This window comes from Drosophila arizonae, chromosome 5, assembly GCF_054131065.1.
Source record: "Drosophila arizonae isolate 15081-1271.41 chromosome 5, UAZ_ARI_1.0, whole genome shotgun sequence".
Classification (NCBI taxonomy): domain Eukaryota; kingdom Metazoa; phylum Arthropoda; class Insecta; order Diptera; family Drosophilidae; genus Drosophila; species Drosophila arizonae.
Window position 1 is genome coordinate 1,511,497 of NC_142925.1, and position 19,941 is coordinate 1,531,437.

The 19,941-nt window shown below is 39.1% G+C and overlaps 2 protein-coding genes across 3 annotated transcripts in view; one reads left to right on the plus strand and one right to left on the minus strand.

Moving 5' to 3' along the window:
- The window catches only part of dpr1 (defective proboscis extension response 1), a 101,546-nt gene that overhangs the window by 17,461 nt on the left and 64,144 nt on the right, over positions 1-19,941 (minus strand). For both annotated transcript variants that reach the window (XM_089472376.1, XM_018012939.2), the window contains exons 2-4: positions 16,330-16,496; positions 2,364-2,441; positions 2,159-2,291 (exon numbers count right to left, since the gene is read on the minus strand). In XM_089472376.1, coding sequence (XP_089328502.1) covers positions 2,159-2,291; positions 2,364-2,441; positions 16,330-16,496 — 378 coding nt within the window. The remainder of the gene's footprint in view (positions 1-2,158; positions 2,292-2,363; positions 2,442-16,329; positions 16,497-19,941) is intronic.
- On the plus strand, positions 9,034-13,765 carry LOC108617217 (uncharacterized). The gene is made up of 6 exons (XM_018012938.2): positions 9,034-9,263; positions 9,321-9,855; positions 11,458-11,592; positions 12,540-12,759; positions 12,831-12,892; positions 12,957-13,765. Exons 1-6 carry the CDS (start codon positions 9,197-9,199, stop codon positions 13,453-13,455), a joined length of 1,518 nt encoding a protein of 505 aa, XP_017868427.1. The 5' UTR covers positions 9,034-9,196; the 3' UTR covers positions 13,456-13,765.

The following is a 19,941-nucleotide window of genomic DNA, read 5'->3' on the forward strand; positions in this document are numbered from 1 at the left end:
ATTCATAACATTCAAGCTGACCAAAGCATTTATGTTGAAACAAAGTCGTTTGGCCATGCGGCCAGGCTCAGATGAGTTTGCCAAAAACAACAACACGCACACATGCTAGCATGCATGCATGCACATGTATACGCACACATACATACATACATGTATATATGGCAACACATAGTTCAGAAATCAAATAATCTCATTGAACGCATTCTTCCGCACCAGAAACTTTTAACAAAAATGCATTGCTAATGCGATATGCGATAAAAATGCACTGAACGCAAAAATTTATAAGCAGTTGCCCAACAAATTCGGCACGCTGCACGCCCTTAATGGCTCCCACCTCTAAGTTATAGAGCATAGATAAAAACTTTTAATGTGTATTAGTAAGCAGTTCTTCCGTTTCCCACCTGGCGATACGAGCGAACATTTTTCAATTAGTTTCAAAAAATTGCTGACTATAGCTGAAGGTAACACAGATCATGGTGTGAGTGTGTGTGAGAGTGCTAGTGTGCATGTGTGTGCGGGTGTATAGCTAACGCCTTTTCAGGCGTTAAGTTAAGCTAATTAGAGGCGTTCGGATGCCAAGGCAAAGCAAAAGCAAACTCATGCGTGCACAGCCGGCATCTAAATTTTAACTTCGTTTACAGCTACAATCTTTTGGGCCCACAATTGAGCATGATGGACCAAGAGTTGGTCGGTAAGGCAAGCTCAAGTCTAATGTGTCTAAGTCTGTATATAAGAAATGGGAAATAAGCATATATAAAGGATCCAAAATGGAATTATCAAATTAATCTGGACAGAAACCAGACAGAAACATAAGACTAAAGCTAAACTGCTGACTTAACTTTCTTCTACGCTTGATATTCTATATTCTGTGTAGCTCTGTTAAAGAATTACAGGGTATACGCCGTGCTAGAGGCACCCAGCAAGGCAATTTGCGCATAATCGAATTTGCTATTTTATAATCATACAAGGCACTTCGGCTGACTGCCTGGCACAGTGAGCTACAGCACATAATTTCACACACACACACAGGCATAGGCAGCCATCCTCTCTCTCACACACACACATATATATATAGGCTGCCACACACATGTGTAAATAGCATGCATATTGTATGACTTCCTTAAGCTCATGAAAGCTGCATGCAGCTGGCAAACATGAGACTTAGGCAGCCGACGCAGAAACTCAGAAAGTCTTGTCATACACACGCACACACACACACACACACTCGGACACACACATACACTAATATCACACCCATACAGTGTCTCATAAAAGTAAGCACTTCAGTGGTTTTGTGACCAATTTTTGCAACAGCCTTCCAAAATGTAAAATGTAAAATGTAACATGTGAAATGTGAAATGTAAAATGTGAGCTAGGCACAGCAAATGCTGTTAGCTGAAGTGAATTTGGCTATTTGAATGTGGTTGACCTTTCGACCCAGAGAGTTATGATAATTGCCAAGGCAAAAGGGTTCAGCTCTACATATACATACATATGTATATATCCATGCTCTATGCATTGGCTATTAGCAGTATATGTATGTATGTATGCTCTATGCATTGGCTATTAGCAGCCAGCTACAGCGCATTTACAGCATGTCGATATTTTTGCTCTCGGGCCTTGGGTCACAGTAAATTTCGCTCATTTGTGTAGCTCGCTCGTTCACATAATATTAGCCGGAAGGAGGGACAATTTTGGGACCGATCTGTGCGGCGAGTGGACAAATTTGTGGGCTTAGTAAAGGTATTCGAGCAGAGACTAAGTCTAAATTTCTAATGGGCGTTATAAATCCGGTAAATTAATTAACTATTCGCTTGTTGTTTCAGAGGGCGGAATATAAGCGCGTGTGTGTATGAGACTATATTAATAATAATATATGTACTAGTTAGTTATTAAATTGAATTTTCCTACAACAGACTTTAAAACAAACTGCAGCTAATGAAAAATGCAAGCAGCTGAAAGACTCTCTGTTGTTTCTTTTGGATAATTCTTTCAACTATATACATATACATATACATATATATATTTGGACCCCTCTCTCACTTCCGTTCAGTTCCCTTCTGAGTTCCCTTCAACTCTCTGCTGTCGCATAACTAGCTGTCCCCATGCTTAGCTATAAAATTTACTCAGTTTAAAGAAACCTTCTCATCGTACTCACCCACAACATTGAAGGTATAGGATAGCGACATTTTGGGCTCGGTGTTGATTTGGCACTCGTAGACGCCCGAGTCGCGTGGCTGGGGATATTTGATTTGCAGCGTCCAATTGGCTGAGTTATCGGGCCGCAGAACCTACATACGAGATTAGATGAGCCAATTATGTAGAGTTTGGCTCAAAGGGCTGGAAAATACGTCGCGACTCACCTGAAAGCGCTGATCGGAGGTGTAGGTTGTGCTGCCTGCCGTGAGTATATGCAGATCACGTTTGCGTATCCATGAGACCTGTAACAGAATCAAAGGCGGAAAAGTGAGAAACAGCGAATTTGAGAAGAAGCAGCAGGCAGAAGCTAGAAGGCAGGAGATAAAGACTTGTTGTTCACTTGGCGTCTGCCAAGTTTTAAAAATTACAAATTCCGCACTTAAAAGTTTCGCCCAAGTGCGTTTAACAGCGCTTTGTGTGCGCACTCTTGTATCCAGTGCCACACTGCCACAGTTGCCACACTTGCCACACTTGCCACACTTTCCACACTCTCCACACAGCAACAAAGCGCAAAGTTTACTTTTTTGCTACTTTCTTTCGTATTTTTTGTATTTTTTTGTATTTTTTTCGGGTTGAGGGCGAAGCTGCTTTTGGCACTTCTTTTCGGGTTGGGCTGCCGCTGCTGTTGCTGTTGCTGCTGTTTGTTAATCTTTCGAATTTCTGTTTTGTTTCTGCCGCATTTAATCAACGGCAAACACCAGCAATGAGCCACCTAAGTGAAGTTGACTTTAAACGAAAGAAGATTTAATGCCCCTTGAAAACATATTCGATGCAAATTTGTTGTGCTTTTATGGCTTATATGTTATGGAAAGGAATCGGAGCATAGCAGGGCTTTGTTTGGCTATTGAAAAAGCTTAAGCTGATGGGCTTATGCTTTCAATAATAAGACAATAAGAAACTACGCATATGTATTACTTAGAGGGCTTAAATGTCAGTGAGAAGGGCATTAGTGAATGATATTATATGAGTTTATGGATTTTATTATATACATATATTTGATTATAGTCCGATGGAATGCAACGTCGAGGTAGTTTATCATGTAATCCCTCTATTCAAAAAATAAAATAAATATTTCCCTATATTAATGTGAGTTTGAATAGAGCAATTGGATGATAAACCCATCAAAAGAACTTTAAGAGTTAAGTCCTTAAGTGAAACATTCCTTAGTCCAGACGTGCATAAAAATGGATAAACATCGAGCTATGCAACTTTATAGATAGGAATGGTCAGACTTGACTCTTAAGCCCCGATCAACAATATTCACATATTCTCTCCATATACTACCCCAACAGCTCTGCTCCCAACTGTGCTACACACAAAGCTATCTAATTAATATACCTCCGCCTCGTTGTATTACAGCAAGTCAGCCATTTGGTCAAACTAGTCCGCCATTACGTATACGCAATATTCATGTACATGTATATATGGTATATATATGTATATATGGGTGTGGGTGTGGGTGTGTGTGTGTGTATGAAAGGGTTGCGTATACGCAACGTTGACAGAAAAGAGGGAAATGGTGTTTTGCAGAATGAATAGTAGTCGCTCTCTTATCGATGCTCCAAGAAGCTACAATTTTATAGCCGAAGCTACATAAATTACTCAGACAATTGCAAAGTCTTTAAGCTGGCGACATTTCGCAGTCCGAATGTGTCTCGCAATTGTTTCAAAATGCCTTTTAACGGACAGATATAGAAGAAGGCATGGCCGGGCATAGCTGGGCATGGCCGGGCATGGCACCATTGTTGTGCTGGCCTCTATTTGGCCAATTTTTATTAGAGCTCGAATTACATTTTCATTTGATTGCCTTGCTCGACCCTTTGCCGCAGCGGCGCCTGCCCTTCCGCCCCCATCCCCACCTTAGGGGTAACCATTAGAACTGGTTTTGTGTTTCGCTGCTGAGATTTCTTCTCGGTTTGTCTGTGTGTGTGTGTGTGTGTGTGTGTCTTTTTTTTCTGTCTTTGTTATGCTCGACCTTTGTGCCCTTTTGGCACATTGTTTCCAATTTATTTAATGACCTTAGTTTTGTTTTGCTGTGCCATTGTCGTTGTCGTTGTTGTTGTTGTCGAGATGCTCAATTTTAATTACGTCGGGCTAAAAGTTTCGCTATGCCAAGTAGAATATATATATATATTTATTTATTCTCCAAGCTGCGCGCCCAATTAAAGTTTTGAATATCTGCGACTGTCAACATAAATGTTAAATATATCTCTATAAATATATCTTATATATATGACTGTAAAACTTCTTCGGTTATTACTTAATAAATATGATGTCTTCGGCAAGTAAGTGCGAAAATGCCCGTGCACAACTATCGGAATGCGTGCGTAAAATAGCGCAAATAAACAATCCTTTTGGCCTGGTTTTTGTGCTTCCGTTTTGTGATCCTTGGGCCTTTGCGTTTCTAATAAATTCATTCGATTGACGCCAAAAGTCGAAAAGCACACACAAACAAAGCAAAGCAAAGCAAAGCAAGGCAGGGCAAAGCAAAGCGGCAAAGCCATCAACAAAAGCTGGGCAAATGGCAACGGTCACGTAATACGTAAAAATAAAATTCATTTGCTTGTAAAAGTTTTATGCGGCAATTTTTATGCTTTCCATCATAGACTCGGCACCAACTGCGAACTGCCATTCTATTCTGCATTCCCGATGTTCAATGCATTGAGAATTTGCCATCTATATATAAATGTATATACATATAGACAATATGAAGCTGATAAGGGACAAAGGGCAACGAAAAGCTGTGCCAAAGCCCCGCAATGGACTTCAAACTAAACCTTTTACAACCGTTTACGGTGCGAGGTCAGGATTTTTAATAGAGCTACAGAGGTAGATAAGAGATAGTGATAGAGAAAGAGAGAGAAAGAAAGTGAAAGGCATAGGCTGGGAGAGATACAGGAAATCGACTGCTTATTGGCCAAGTTGAGCAATATCTATAAAAGGAAATAGAGCGGCTAAGGAATTAGGAGCTATAAAAACGTGAAAATCAGTGAAAGTAGTGCTGCATCAAAATAAAATAAGATATGTTTATGAAGAATATAAATACATATTGGGCTAAATACATATTGAAAGCACAAAAGTTAAAAAGACCCTTGTCTAAATAATATCGAGAAGTAACTTAACTTTATATAATAATGTTTAAACTAAGAAAATAATTAGATACAAATATTAGGAATTTGAAGAAATATTGCTAAAAATGAATAACTAAATTATAAAATGAAAATAATAAAAATAGATACAAAAATAATTTTTTTTTTAATATTAGCAGGAACTAAAAAAAAAAAAATAAATAAATAAATAAAAATCAAATAATAATAATAAAATCAAATATGTTAAATTTAAAAATAAATTATAATGAAAAAATAATTAAATAACAAAAATTAAATAAATAAAAATATAAAATATATATATAAAAAATATAAATATAAAAATTTGTAAATATAAATAGGAATTAAAAAAAACAAAAACTAACTAAAAAATAAATATATAAATAAACAAATAAAAATAAAATATTTCAATAATTTTCATGTCATATTTAAAAGGCCTTTTAGTTCACAATTGAGCCTTGTTATTTTTTAAAATAATCTTTATTAAAACTATCATAAAAAAAAATTAAATACAAAAATTAAATAATATTGATAACGTAAGTTTTTAGTCAAATAAAATTATAATTAATAAGTAACACGAAAATAAATCGGCTTCAGCCTATTGGCTGCATATGCCGTAGAGCATTTCAGTTTTTACTTCTTAGCTAAAAATGTAGAAGGCTCTGTAAAAAGACTATTGAAACAATAAAATATTCTGTTTCTTATGAATTAAACATGAATTTAAAGAGTAAAATTCTAAAGAAAATAGAATATTCAAATACATATGTGTGTGTATGTAGATCTATAAATTCATATATAGAATTTAAAAGCTAAGCAGCTATAAAGTAAAATGTACATATATATTTTATAAATATTGGCAATATTGAAATCTATATCTCATTATTACCTACCCACCAATTACTACGATATTGTTATGTATTTCTTATATATTTTAAAAAAAATCAAATTCGGCTCAATTGCTTTTTCTGTTACTTTAAAATGCAACTAATTTCTAGTTGATATTAGCCTCTTTAAGCTGAGCCGTCTCCTGTAGTCACGTTCTGTTAACACGGAATACAAAATGTTGTAACCAAATCCGTAAATATTTAATTTCCGAGCAAAAGTGAAAAGTTGAACAAGTTTGCAGCAAAGCTTTTTAGCGACCAGCTCAACTAGGTATATATTTATGTGTGTGTGTATGTGTATAGAGAGAGAGATATATGTATGTTTGTTTGTTAGTTCAATTCGCCGTCGCCGAGGGACTTGCCACAGGTTGCTGAAGCTACCAATGAAACTAGATGCCGTGTTGCGTGGCGACTTGTCTTTTGGAAGTGGCAGCTGGGGGCAGCTGCGGAAGGACTGGGCAGCTACTGGTGAAAACTTTGTGCTTGGGGTATAATTTTCGTAATGTCTTTAGGTTTAAATAAATACCACAAGCATAGTTTTATATTATTTAACACTTTGTGTGCTAGAGCAAAACTTTTGCCTCGCCTCTGCTGCTGTTCTACTTTCATTCTTTCTTTCTTGCTTTCTTTTCTGTTCGCCCTCTCTCTCTCCCTCTCTGTCTGTTTTTTGTTTTTGTCATTGCCAAATGAAGGAATTTTCTGCTATAAGTGTGTCTATGTATGTGTGCTTGTGTGTGTGTGCGCAAACTTGGCGAAAATACATTAAAAACTTTGCTGACGCATTTTCTGCGTCTCTAACCAAAGGCGCAGACTTTAGACTTTGGACTTTTAGCCAGCGCTCGGGATAACTTGAGTCTCTGCTACACAGTTGCAGTTGTTCAGCCAGTGTGTGTGTGTGTGTATGTGTGTGTGTTGGTGTATAGCTTTGTCCATACCGGAAATAGTGTGAAAATTTCATTAAAATTGTGCTAGCTTCTTCTTCTTCTTCTTTGTTTTTAGCCCATTTACAAATTGCCAGAGATAAAAAATAAAAAAATATGAACTAATGAACTTTAGTCTGCAACTAAATGAAATGCTCATCATCGAATCGCCTAAGTGCATTGCAATTGCCGCAATTCTTTATAGCAAGTTGCATAATAATCGTTTCTTATAAATTCTTTGCCAAACTGTTGAGTAGGTCAGTAGAGAACCAGTCTCAAATAGAACCATTGCCAGGGGGCCAGGCGGACGTTCGAAATCTCAGTCAAGGCTACACACAACACAGACATGCAGACATCGGCACAGAGATTGCATAAAACCAATATACTCTTGTTTATTCAATGCATGCACACGCATAAAAAATATCTCAACTTTTCACTTTCCACTTTCCGCTTTCCACTTTCCACTTTTTGACTTCATCTCGAATTGTTTTGTAAACAAAGTTGTTAACCGATTTTTGGGACAACGCGTCAGAAACAAGCGCCAAACGGCGATGGCATTAAAAAGGGTTCGCGGACTAAAAACTTTTGCTCTTTGATATAGACATAGAAGTTGCCCTTTTTTGTTGTGGGATGCGCTGTCGAAAGAGTATATTGATTGGGTGAAGCAATGAAGAGAATGGAAGAGTGAAGTCCAATAAAGTCAGCACGATGCAAAATATGTTTGTTTATCGATAGTTGTTGATAGCGATATATTTTCCATATTGTCAACTTTTGTAGAGATTTTTTTATTATTTATATCTCTTTCAGATCAGCCGAAACACATTAAAGGCGCGTCTTCTCTCTTCATACATCTTCTATAGCAACCCTTTGCTGTCTGTTAGTGTATTCAATCTTCGATAGCTTCTTGATAGATGCCGGACTTGTTTTTCTGACTTGTTTTTCGTTTGTATATTGAGTCTTGTTCTTGTTGCTGTAGTTGCTACATGACCAAATTGCGGGTTCCTCTCATGTTGTTGAACGGAACGCGCTTATGAGAATGTTTTGCGTTGGCTTTGCGTCCGCCGTAATAAATCAACGAAGCCCACGAGCTGAATCCTGTGAAGTCAAGTTTGAACAAGCGGATTCAAGCAGCTTCCGGCGCTCAAGCAGAGGCAGCAAAAAAAAAAATGAATATACAAACTGACGCACACGGCAGGCAAAAAGGGAGTAAAAATGTTTTGAAGCAGCAGTTTTGGTATGGTAATGACACACGCAGACAGGAGTTACTCCTACACTCACACAAGCAGAGCGAGAGAGAGAGAGAGAGAGAGTCAGACTGCTGCAGAGGAGCCTAACGAACTAACAGCGCGGGCATAAAGTCCAGGCCAGAAATAGCACAGCGCTCGATAGTAGCAGGAGTCGAAGGTGTTGGCTGTACTATATATTGAGTTGGGAGATGGTTAGGGTATTTTTTTTTTTTTTTTTTAGAGTTTTTCTGGTAGCCAAGCGGCGACAAAGTTATTTGCCGTAACTGTTACACTTTCAATTTGAGTTTATGGGCAGTAGCTGTGGGTGACAGCGCGCGGTTCCACTCTGTCAATTACAATTAATGTTTGTTTTCGCTTTTCGGGCTTTTTTGTCTCCGCCCCCGCGACACCGACACCGGTTTGCTCCAACTCGCAAACTAACTAATTGCTGATCAAAAACATTGGGAAACTAAAAAGTGAAAAGTGGTTGGGCGAATTGAATGAATCGCTGGAGTTGTGCAGCACTTGTGCTAGGTAAGCTTTTTAGATGGCGTTTTGCAACACTCATTTGATAGACAAATGTAGAATTATGTGTGAAGAGTACTGTTCCAATACTGCAGCTAGTAAAGTCTTCTAAGGTAAAGTCAACCTAAGCTAAGAGCTATGAAAATCATATATATTTACATAGAATCAAGCAATCTCTGAATTATATAGAAAACGTAATTGAGTTTAACAGCACACAATCATACAATAGCAAACGATCAGAGGTTTTTTTTTACAAGCGGAATGTGTTTAAATTTTGGTTAATTTATACCACAAGTAACAATTAAAGCGCAACTCAGCGTACCCATTCAATTTTGATGATAGTCAGATATTCTCCATCCACATTTGATAAGAGCGCCGAAACAATGGAGAGCGAAAGATTTGGTTAGCTGAACTGCGTGAATGATATTCACTTTTATCTATATGCTGTTTGCTTTGCAGATGCAAGTGGCGGCGTGGTGGAGCAGGATGCGCTGAAGCCAGAGACAGCGCTGCAGCTGGATATTGAGGAGCTCGTGTCGAATAGCAGCGCCGATGATACGCCACCCTCGATGATCATTGTCGAGACATGCATCAACTCCGTGGAGCCGACGAATGCGTCCAAGCAAATCGAAAAGGTCGAAAAGATCGAGAAGGGCGACAAGGAAGCAGCGAATGAACAGGCTGGCTGCTCCATTACGCTGGGCCTCAAGCCGAACGTGCAGTTCCAGCTGCTCTCGACGAACACTGAGAAGCTCAACCAGTCGCTGGCCCACACGGAGGCAGCCCTGGCTGCGGCAAACATCTCCACGTGCGCCGCAGCCAAGCCGGCGGGCAGCGAACTGGTCATGGCCCCCGTGCTGCGACGCTGTGCGGACAGTGGAACGCAATGCAATAATTTGAATCTCGACTGCGAGGCCTCCAACTCGAGCGACTCGATGCCATCGATTGGCTCGCTCGTCTGCCGCATTTGCCACAATGCGGATAATCCCGAACAGTGAGTAGCACCATAAATCCAGCGTTGTCCATTTAATATCTATAAACACATCTAATGGCCATAAATTAAGCCAAGTGGCGTCAGGCCTCGTGCTCTGTGTGTGGGGTGTATGCGACTAGGTTTTGACCTGTACTCAGAGTACTTTTCAATATGAGAGACTTTACTCTAGAGACAGTAAGCGAATATGTATAACTTAAGCTTAGACTGAAACTTGTGATACTCAGAAGGGCGTATCGTAGAGCCACTGGCTATATTGATTGTTTGAAATTGCATGTGTATTGGGGTTTGCCACGATCAAGATCAAGATCTTTGTGAGAGCTAAGTTCTGAAAATGGACGTCTATTTCTTCTAATTTAGAATATTTATTTAAGACAGAAATATTAATATTATCAAAGTCAAACTTTCTATATAGAAACAATATTTTGTATGCAAAATAAGTAGAGCTATTGGAGCAAAGCTTCTTTAAAAGAAAGTACTCTAAAGTAGAGTAAATTATAGAAATAAGTATAATTTATTAAAATATATTTTTCCAAGCTCTAAAATTGTCCGAGAATCTTTCCTTAAGCATAATCTTTAAGAAAAAAATTAAAATTAAAATTTAATTAAAATTACAATTAATAATAATTTGACATTTTATAATTTAATATTTAATATTTTTTTAAATTAAAATGAGAATTACGCAAATTTAATTGTTTCGTACATTTTTAAATATTTTAAATATATTTATATCATATATTAGTATATTTTCAGTAAATTTATTTAATTATAATGATGAAATCTAATATATACATATATTATTTGTTTTTTTAGTTAAACAATTTTTAGCTATAAAGTTATTTATTTTTTTAACTAGTTTTTATTTTATTATTATTATTTTTTTTTTTTTTTTTTTTAAGTTTTTCATGCTTACAAAATTCCAGCTAGAAATTTGTATATTCAAACTTTAAATTTGTTAATGTTATATGTTTAATGTACATTGTGATCTTTTCATACATGTTCCAATGCATCATTAAAAAGACAACAAATACTTTTTCTTTACGTTGTTTTTGTAATTCCGTAGCTTTAACGTACAGAGTTATGCTAAAAAGTAAAAATCCTATTTACTCTTCTCCCCAAATCCGCTGCTGCTGCTCTGTCCAGCTGGCATTTAATGGTTTTTAGTGATTCACAATGCAATATACCCTTTGTTCACTGTCGTTTCCAGGGTATATTGTGAATTGTGCATGTAACCGCAAAGTGCGTGAAATTAATTGCATGACATTTTAATAAAATTAGCGTAATGGCCGTAATACTTAAACAGTTTCTATATGGATATATATGCATGTATGTAAATATATTTACATATGCATATATTTATATATTCATAGTTGATCTGTGTATTTGCCTGTAAATATTATTATTTATTCAAGTTATTAAAATGCAGTCGCAGTCGCAGTCGCAGTTGCAGTTGCATTTGAAAGCGAGGGGCGACATATGTACGTATTTCAGCTGCATGCTGTTTACGCCGGATGCTGTTTGCTCATCTGTCCGCACATTTAATCCTCCTCCTGCTTTTTGCCATTGTTGTTAACACCGCTCCCCTCTCTTTCTCTCTCTCTGCAGACTGGTGTCGCCCTGTTTGTGCAAGGGCTCGCTGACATATGTGCACGTGCACTGCCTGGAGCGTTGGATTAGCACCTCGCGCTGCACAATCTGCGAACTGTGCCAGTTTCATTATAACACGGAACAGACGCTACGGTAAGTGCAATAACGGCCTGATTCATGCTATGCCTCCCCCTCGGTTGTCCACGCCGAGTGCCAACACAATTCAAAAGCGCTGGCAAAAACTCAACTAGCTGTGCATCCACTTGACACTCAACTTCATCAGCAGCCACTTGGTTAGAGGTTGCCAGGCTTAGTGCGATTGCTACAACTCTGGCTCTGGGGCTTGGACTGGGACTGGCGCTAGGGTAGAGCTCGGTCCCGGCTTTGGCACTTTTGAATCAGTGAATGCTTTGGAGCTGGCTAATTGGTCCACATTTGAGACGCCTTTGTGATACTGAGAAGGGCGTACCGTAGAGCCACTGGCTATATTGCTTGTTTGAAGTTGTATGTCTATTGGGGTTTGCCCTGCTCAAGATCCGATAACAAGTTGATTAAGCCGTTGGCTAGGGCAACTGGGTATATTGGTAGCTTGCAGTAGTATTTGATGATCTGCCTGCTCAATATCAGGTAAACTGTAACTTCATAGAGGATATGGATAGATATGAAGCTGAATCGCTATAAGTCGAGAACTATAAGAGTAAGAGCTATCAAATTTGGTATAAGGATATTATTGAGGGGTATATTGGTATAAGGATACTATTGAGAACTGTAGAAATAAGAGATTACATTTGACATTTAAGTTAACGATCTTTGTAAGCAACTAAACCAAACTTCACATCTTAGCTCTTACTGGTATATCTTTAGAATAAACAAACCGATAATCCGATAGGTAATTTAGCTAACACTATCCACCCATTGAAAACTCGCATATTCACTCGTATATTTATTTCCATTGAGATTTCCCTTTGCTCCCAACACAAACTTAAAGCTTCGAGTAGTTAGTAGTCTGGCTCACCCGACTCATTTCACGCTTGTTGAACTCTGCTTTGTACCGTTGTCGTCGGAGCTGCGACCTCATCCAATTGCCGTTTCCGTTGCAGCTACACGTGCCTGCAGTCGCTGCGCTTGTGGTACTCGCGTGCTATGAGCCGGCGTGCACTGCAGGAGGACTGCCAAATGTTCTCGTTGCTGACGCTGGTTGCATTCGGCATTATTGGCACTTTGCTGGTGGGCATACAGTACTATGCGATGCACACGCAGTCGTGGGGCTTGAGCAAGCTGTGGACCAAGTCTTGGATGTTGTTCTTCTTGTTTATGACGGTGTGTATGGGGATTCGCTCTGCTCAGCTCCTCTCTCTCTCTCTCTCTCTAACTCAACTGCTGTCCCACAGATAACGGTTTATTTTGCGAATATCTACATGTTAATCAAATCACAGTTGACGCCTTGGTATCGGTAAGAATAGGCTGAGGTTTGACTGCTCTTTCGGGCCTCTAATAGAACTCTGCCTCTCCCCCAGCTGGTGGCAATCGGCGCGTGATATAAAGCTCATCTTGGAGAATCGACGACCCTTCCCCAATCCCAATCGAGCACAACCCCAACAGCTAACCGTAGACACAGCTTCGACGACAGCCTCAATGTTCACACATCACGATCAGCAGGACATGCCGCAGCGTTCTTCCCAGCGACGCTTTGGAACGCCCTCATCGAGTGTCTCCTCGCTGCCGAGAGCCCCGCCCCCCGTCGCTATGGTGAAGCAGCCTGTGCCAGGCATGACCATGGCCAAGCCAGAGGAGCCCACCACTTGCATCGCAGCGGCCATGCTCAGCGTTAGTTCAAAATCAAATCCAAGTCCCAATCCGAATCTCAATCCCAAGTGCAGCTATTCTGCTGATGCTGACGCAAGCGCCGGCTTGCCAAATGATAAAAAACAACCACAGCAGCAGCAGCAGCAGCAACAACAGCAACAACAACAGCCGCAGCAGCATCCGTTGATGGAGGAGAAGGCAGGCAACTAAGTAGTCTGTAATGCCCAGTGGACAGTTTGTAATTAAGGCTTCAAGGGCAAGGCTCCGGGCTGGCTCTCGAATGTTTGCCTGCCATTTATTTAATGTACTTTCAATGCTTTTAATGAACTCAACAGAACCCAAGTTGTCTTAAACGAGCTAAGCTTTTATTTTTCGTCTTGTCTATGCACAGAAAACACATTCAGCATGGCGTAAGCCGGGTATATTGGTGCTGTAAGAGCTCATGTATGATAGACACGATCAAAATATGCATATCTCAAAATAATAAAACAATGCTGATTAGACTTCATATCAAAAGTGATTTGCTGTGTTGGCATTTTTTTTTTATTGGTGACTCAAGAGTTGTAAGAGAAGAAGAGGTCATGTTTTTTATGAAGAAACTTTAAAGTTATACAGAGATTTAGAATATTTCAGTTTCAATAATATCTGGGTTTTATATTATAAAGAGGCTATCTCCAGCTAAAATATTGATACTGAATCTCCTATTAAAAAACCGATGCATATATAATATATTTTATTCGTTGTCTTCTCAAATGTATCTAATCTAATCTATAACTAGATTTGATATTGCTCACATAATCGTATCATATCATATAATGTCAATTATTCATAGATAACTCGAGAACTAGATGTAAGAAGCAGAGATATTAACTATAGAACACCAGCTCTATACAGTCGAACAATGTTTTAGTTTTCAGAAATCTACTCCATGGAGTATTAGGAATATAAAAACTATAATAACTGAAGCAGATGGAACTAACAGATGTTCTCTTTACATGCATCTCAAGGAACTCCTATAACTGCAAATATACAATATTGGAGGTTTCTTAAATCATCAATGACATCAAGTCCTTAACTATATTCCAATATCTTGCTCTATTTCTAGAGTAGCTCTGAGTCGATTTTCAAATTTTTTGCTCACAGCGCGCTGCGTCTCTGTATTAAGCCGTGTGTCTGCACTTGGCTGGCTTCCTTCACGCAGCGCACAACTTCCGCTTCCGCCATGAGCTGGTGCAAATTAAAGCTGATAGCGTTGGCGTGTCCTTAAGGACATTGCCTGCCTGCCTGCCTGCTGCCTGCCTGCCGCATGCAGGCTGCCAGCCAGCGTGATGGCATAGCCAGTCACGTGATTGATGGCTCATAAATTAGTCATTTCGTCTTAGCCAACGCACAGCACCTCACGACCTGTCTCTCTCGCTCATTCGCCCTGGCAGGCAGTCGTTAGCTGGGCTGTCGCCTGAAACATTTTTCGCATCGAGTGCAGCCTCAGTAATCAAGGCGTAATTTGGCCTAGTCCTGGGCATTTAATATACAGCTACAGTTTGCCAGCATAAATCCTTCCACTTCAGTTCGAACACAGCACGCACCGGCCTGCCCCGCCCCGTCACGCCCCTCCCCGCCCACCAGCGGGCATATTTGCGTTTTTCGTGACCGCCCAAAGCTGCTCCCCTGCGTGGGCCTGGGCCTCGCTGCTGATGTTGACATATTAGGCATAGACGGGCTCTGGGCACCCATGTCCAGCACACATTTTGGCAAAGGGTTAGCAGCACGCCGACCTTCAATCAATGTTGCTGCTGGGCAATCACTGCGCCACATCAAGCCAAATGATTGAACGCTGCTTCAAATCCCCATTGCTTTCAATTTCATTTCTTTTCTTGTTCCTCCTCCTTGCTTTTCTTGTTTTGTAAGCCGAAAAAAATTGAAGGCAAAGTCAAGTCAAGTAGTTTTCTTGGTACATTCTTGAAGGTCTTAACTGCCAAAAAGCCAAAAAAAAAAGTAAAATAAAAAAAGAGAAGAAATAAGAAAGAAAAGTTATCAAGCAGCAAAGCTTCTATAAGCACTAATCTCCAAGGAATTGTTATGTTGCCAAAGTAGTTCATATTTCCATTTCCGCGAATTGCTTTGTGCCCGGCATTTGAGTAGTAATTCACTTATTTGCTTTTCACGGCGGAAATACTTTAATGGCCAAAACAAATAAAAGTAAGAACAACTTTTTTTTTAAGAGCAGCTAAGCCCAAACTTCAGCTCTGAAGTTCAAAAGCAAACAGCTAATATATGAAGCGACGTTTGCTTTTTATGACTGAGTACAGGATTTCATACTTGTAATGATATAGTATATATAGTATAGTAGTATAGTATTATACATTTTCTATTATTAATAATCTTTTATAAATTATCTATTAACAAAGTCTCTGCATTAGGTTTTCTTTCTGTTGTGTTTTTTCTTCAGCATATCTCGTTTCTCATATCTGATATCTGATCTCTGATATCTGATATCTGATCTCTGATCTCTGATATCTGATATCTGATATCTGATATCTGATATCTGATATCTGATATCTGATATCTGATATCTCATATCTCATATCTCATATCTCATATCTTATATCTTATATCTTATATCTTATATCTTATATCTTATATCTTATATCTTATATCTTATATCTTATATCTTATATCTTATATCTTATATCTTATATCTTATATCTTATATCTTATATCTCATATCTCATATCTCATATCTCATATCTCATATCTCATATTTCATATCTCATATCTCATATCTCACATCTCACATCTCATATCTCATATCTCATATTTCATATCTCATATCTCATATCTCATATCTCATATCTCATCTCATCTCATCTCATCTCATCTCATCTCATCTCATCTCATCTCATCTCATCTCATCTCATCTCATCTCATCTCATCTCATCTCATCTCATCTCATCTCATCTCATCTCTTCTCTTCTTTTCTCTCCTCTTCTCTTCCGATCGGCTTAAGCCCATTAATTTTCAACTAATAGTTAAGCCCATCAATTCTCAACTTTATCCATATATATTCATATATTATATACTTACATCCTTATCGCCCAATCGCTCCACTCGGCAGTGCAGGAAGCCCGTTTGGCCCACTGTGACGGTCAAGTTACGTGGAACATCAAAGTCAAAATAGGGCAAGAGATTTGTGGGTGAAATTGTAGTTGTTGTTGTTGTCGGTGGCGTCGGTGCCAAAGCTGCGCTGTAGCCTATAGAAAGTGAGAGAGAAAGAGAAAAAAGAGTGTGAAATTGTTGTTGCATACGATACAACCAAAAAAAAAAAAAATTTTGGCCAAATGGAAATTTATTTTCATTTTCATTTTCAACGTGCATATGTATTGTGTGTGAGCAAAAACAAGCCGACACAATCAGACATATGTGTTAGTGTGTGTGTGTGTGTGTTGTGCACAACGCACAAAAACCGAAAAGTAATAAAATTCTCATAAAAATACAACAGAAAAACGCAAAAATCTTTAGCAAACAATTATAGTCCCCTTTTTTATATACATATAAATATATGGCACAGCTTTGGCACATTGTAGATATGTACATAAATATATGTATACATAAATATATGTATATGTGTGCATATATGGATATATATGCCTTTGCGTTATATAGATTTGAATATGGATTATTAACGATTCGTTGTAAATGCGGATTTATTTATAACAGCTCATTTTTGTCTCCCTCTCTCCCTCGCTCTTTAGCTGTATATACAGGCGCCCATTCGATTGTTGTGTGTGTGTGTGTGTGTGCGCGTGAGTACACAGAGGCATTTTGAGCTCAAGGCTAGGATTTAATGCGGCATTAACAAACAAACCGCAGCTCGGCAGCAATATGAAACGAAATTTAATTGAAAATTAATATGGCTGCCACTCGAATTCCTCGAGAAGAGAGAAAGAGAGTGGGAGTGAGAGAGATGGCTTCTTTGGCTTCTTTTCAACTATGTTTTGGGCAGTCCAACTTCGAGCACGTTAGATAAGCGCGCTGGCCAAAAGCAAACCTCGAATCGTATTCGAAATAAGTTCATCAATGCGAGATTTGAGCTTGAACGACAGTGTCTCAGCAAAGTTTTTGCACATCAAAGCGCTTTCGTTCCGAAATCAGCGTAGCAGGGCGCAGGCAGCCAACTGGAATACGAATAATTGAATGAGAAGGCACCAGAAGGCAGCAGGCAGCAGGCAGCAGGCAGCAGGCAGACAGGAAGCCAACCAGTTTATCGAACTTTGAGCTGGAATTGCGAAAGTATCGCTGGGCAGGAGGCGGGGCAGCAGCTATACGCCTAACGTGTTGCTAGAGTCGAAATGTATAGCGCATAAAAGTATGCTACGTTTTTTCGGGTGCCTCTCCGCTTGCTCTTCAACTGCTGTTGCACATTTCCTTTTCCGCACGCGCCGCCAAAAAGCACGCAACAAATTTTGAGGGAGAGAGAGGGAGAGAGAGACAGACAGAACAAAAAGTTTTTGGCCAACACGCGCAAAAAGGCAGCTGCAAAACATACGCAAAACTTTTTACCACATGCGTATGAATCGAGGGCCTGGGCGTGGCTATATAGGGGCAGGGCGTCGGTGGGGGAAGTTGGTAACTCTGCCATGACAAATTTTACGATTTACTGTTGAAAATTCGAACACAAAGTTAAATTTAATGTGCGCCCGCAACATTTCAAGTACGTGCCCCACCAGCCAGCTTAGCCAATACGCAAAGTATTCAGAAGGAAAAAAAACACAAGAAAGTGTAGATAATTCTAAAAACAACACGGAAAATCCAAAAGAGATAAAGAGGAAGAAACGCGTGTAAAGTGTGGAAAAGAAAAGCAATTTCTATAGATATGCGCCACAACTTGAGAGCTAGCAAACTAAGCGACTAAGACAGAGAGCGATAGAGAGAGAGAGAGAGAGGAAGAGAGGGAGAGAGATAGAGACAGAGAGAGAGAGAATGGAATTTGCATATTTAATTTGCTGTTTGATATCCGGAGGTTAAACTAAGTATATCCACGGCGGAGATATGCGATAAGAGAACTTGAGTACAGCTATATTCGTTGGGATAGGCAAAAAAAAAAAAAAAATACAACAAAATTGAGAGACGAAGAAAATCATGGGACGTGATTATGAAATAGTTGCTGTAAATGGAAACGTGTCAAAAACACATGCAAAGACACACGCAAATTAACGCAAAGCATAGAGTAGTAAATACCCTATACACTATGAATGAGACTATAGGATAGTCTAGATTGATGTATGTCTATCACTTAATCTATTATTTAACTTATATTTGATATGTATAAACAATCTTTGGCACGTTTAATCAATGGTTGAAAGATTGATTGACAGATTGATTAATAGATGGATGGTTGGATTGAATCAATTTGAGTGAGCGGTTGATATATATTTTGCCCATTTCTAAGCCTATTTCTTTCAGTCAAGATCTATATTCTATAATGAAGAAAAAATTTATCATATTTCTTCAATGACTGATTGATTGAATGATTGCGGTATTTTTAATTTTTTAAAATTAATTGAGAAATGTGTTAATAAGAATCTATGAATCTCATTAATAGACTGATAAGTGTAGCCTCGATTTGAGGCTTTCATGCGGTGGATCTCTACTCTTTGTAGTTATCTCTAACTAAAATTAAGTTGACCTTCAGAATGATTGATTGATGATTGATTGATCTATTCAAAAAGTTGTATAGCTCTTAAATGATGATTATATCTTTTAGCATTAAAGACTAAATCACAATTTTGAAGCAAGGAACAAGGTCCAATACAACATAGAAATGGGTGAGTGTCCGCGATTGATTGATTGATGGCTGCAGTCTAGTCCAAGTGTAATTAAAATGCCATTGTTGGATTCGATGTGGATGGAACTCGAGCACAATCAAACAGCAGCACAGCTGGCAAGCATTATCGACTAATTAACGCGCAGGCTTAAGCCCGACTAGCAGATACTCTGCAAAAGTTCGAGCTGATATGCTGATTGAATTTCAGTCGAAAACTGATGAAATTTTATTGGAGTTGATGCTAATGAGGTCTACGGCTAAGCCTACTTATTGACTCACTCATTTTCGTATTTACGCCCTTGCTACTGCGTGCAGGGTATTAAGGGCGGAGGCATATCTAGCTGTAACCTGGCTAACAACGCGGTTCGCATGGCTAACGGCCCCTGCACTTGCCGCTCACCCATGGATAGAGCTCTGGCCAGGCGCAAACCCAACGAAAATTAGCTTTGGAATTTTGCACGTATGCGTGCGTGCGGCATGGAAATGCGTGGGAAATACATGGCAACGGCTACGAAACGTGTCCTGCTCTGTAGCTGTAGCTGAAGCTGAAGCTGAACTTAATTTATTGTTTATCAGCGGGCATGAAATTTATGACCAGAGCGAAGCTAAATGTGTCTCTCTGTGTGTGTGTATGTGTGCGTGTTTTGGGTGTTTGCTAATTTTAAGTTTATGCATCGAAAATTTTGCTGCGTGCTCATGTTGAGCAAATTAACGATGCGGCTGGCTGGAAAAACGAGGCTCACCAACACACACACACACACACACATACACAGCTGTTGTTGTTTGAGCCACTTAGCTATCGATCAGAGCGGCAGATACAGGCAGAGAACAAGCACAACAGCTGCTGTTGTCAGAATTTTGGCTTTAAGCGC

What these genes read in the sequence shown, in the direction of transcription:
- LOC108617217 (XM_018012938.2), top strand. Translation starts at nt 9,197, where the DNA reads ATGATAGTCAGATATTCTCCATCCACATTTGATAAGAGCGCCGAAACA. An exon ending in AATGGAGAGCGAAAGATTTG is followed by an intron (nt 9,264 to 9,320) that starts GTTAGCTGAACT and finishes TTTGCTTTGCAG; the next exon opens with ATGCAAGTGGCGGCGTGGTG. An exon ending in TGTTCTTCTTGTTTATGACG is followed by an intron (nt 12,760 to 12,830) that starts GTGTGTATGGGG and finishes GCTGTCCCACAG; the next exon opens with ATAACGGTTTATTTTGCGAA.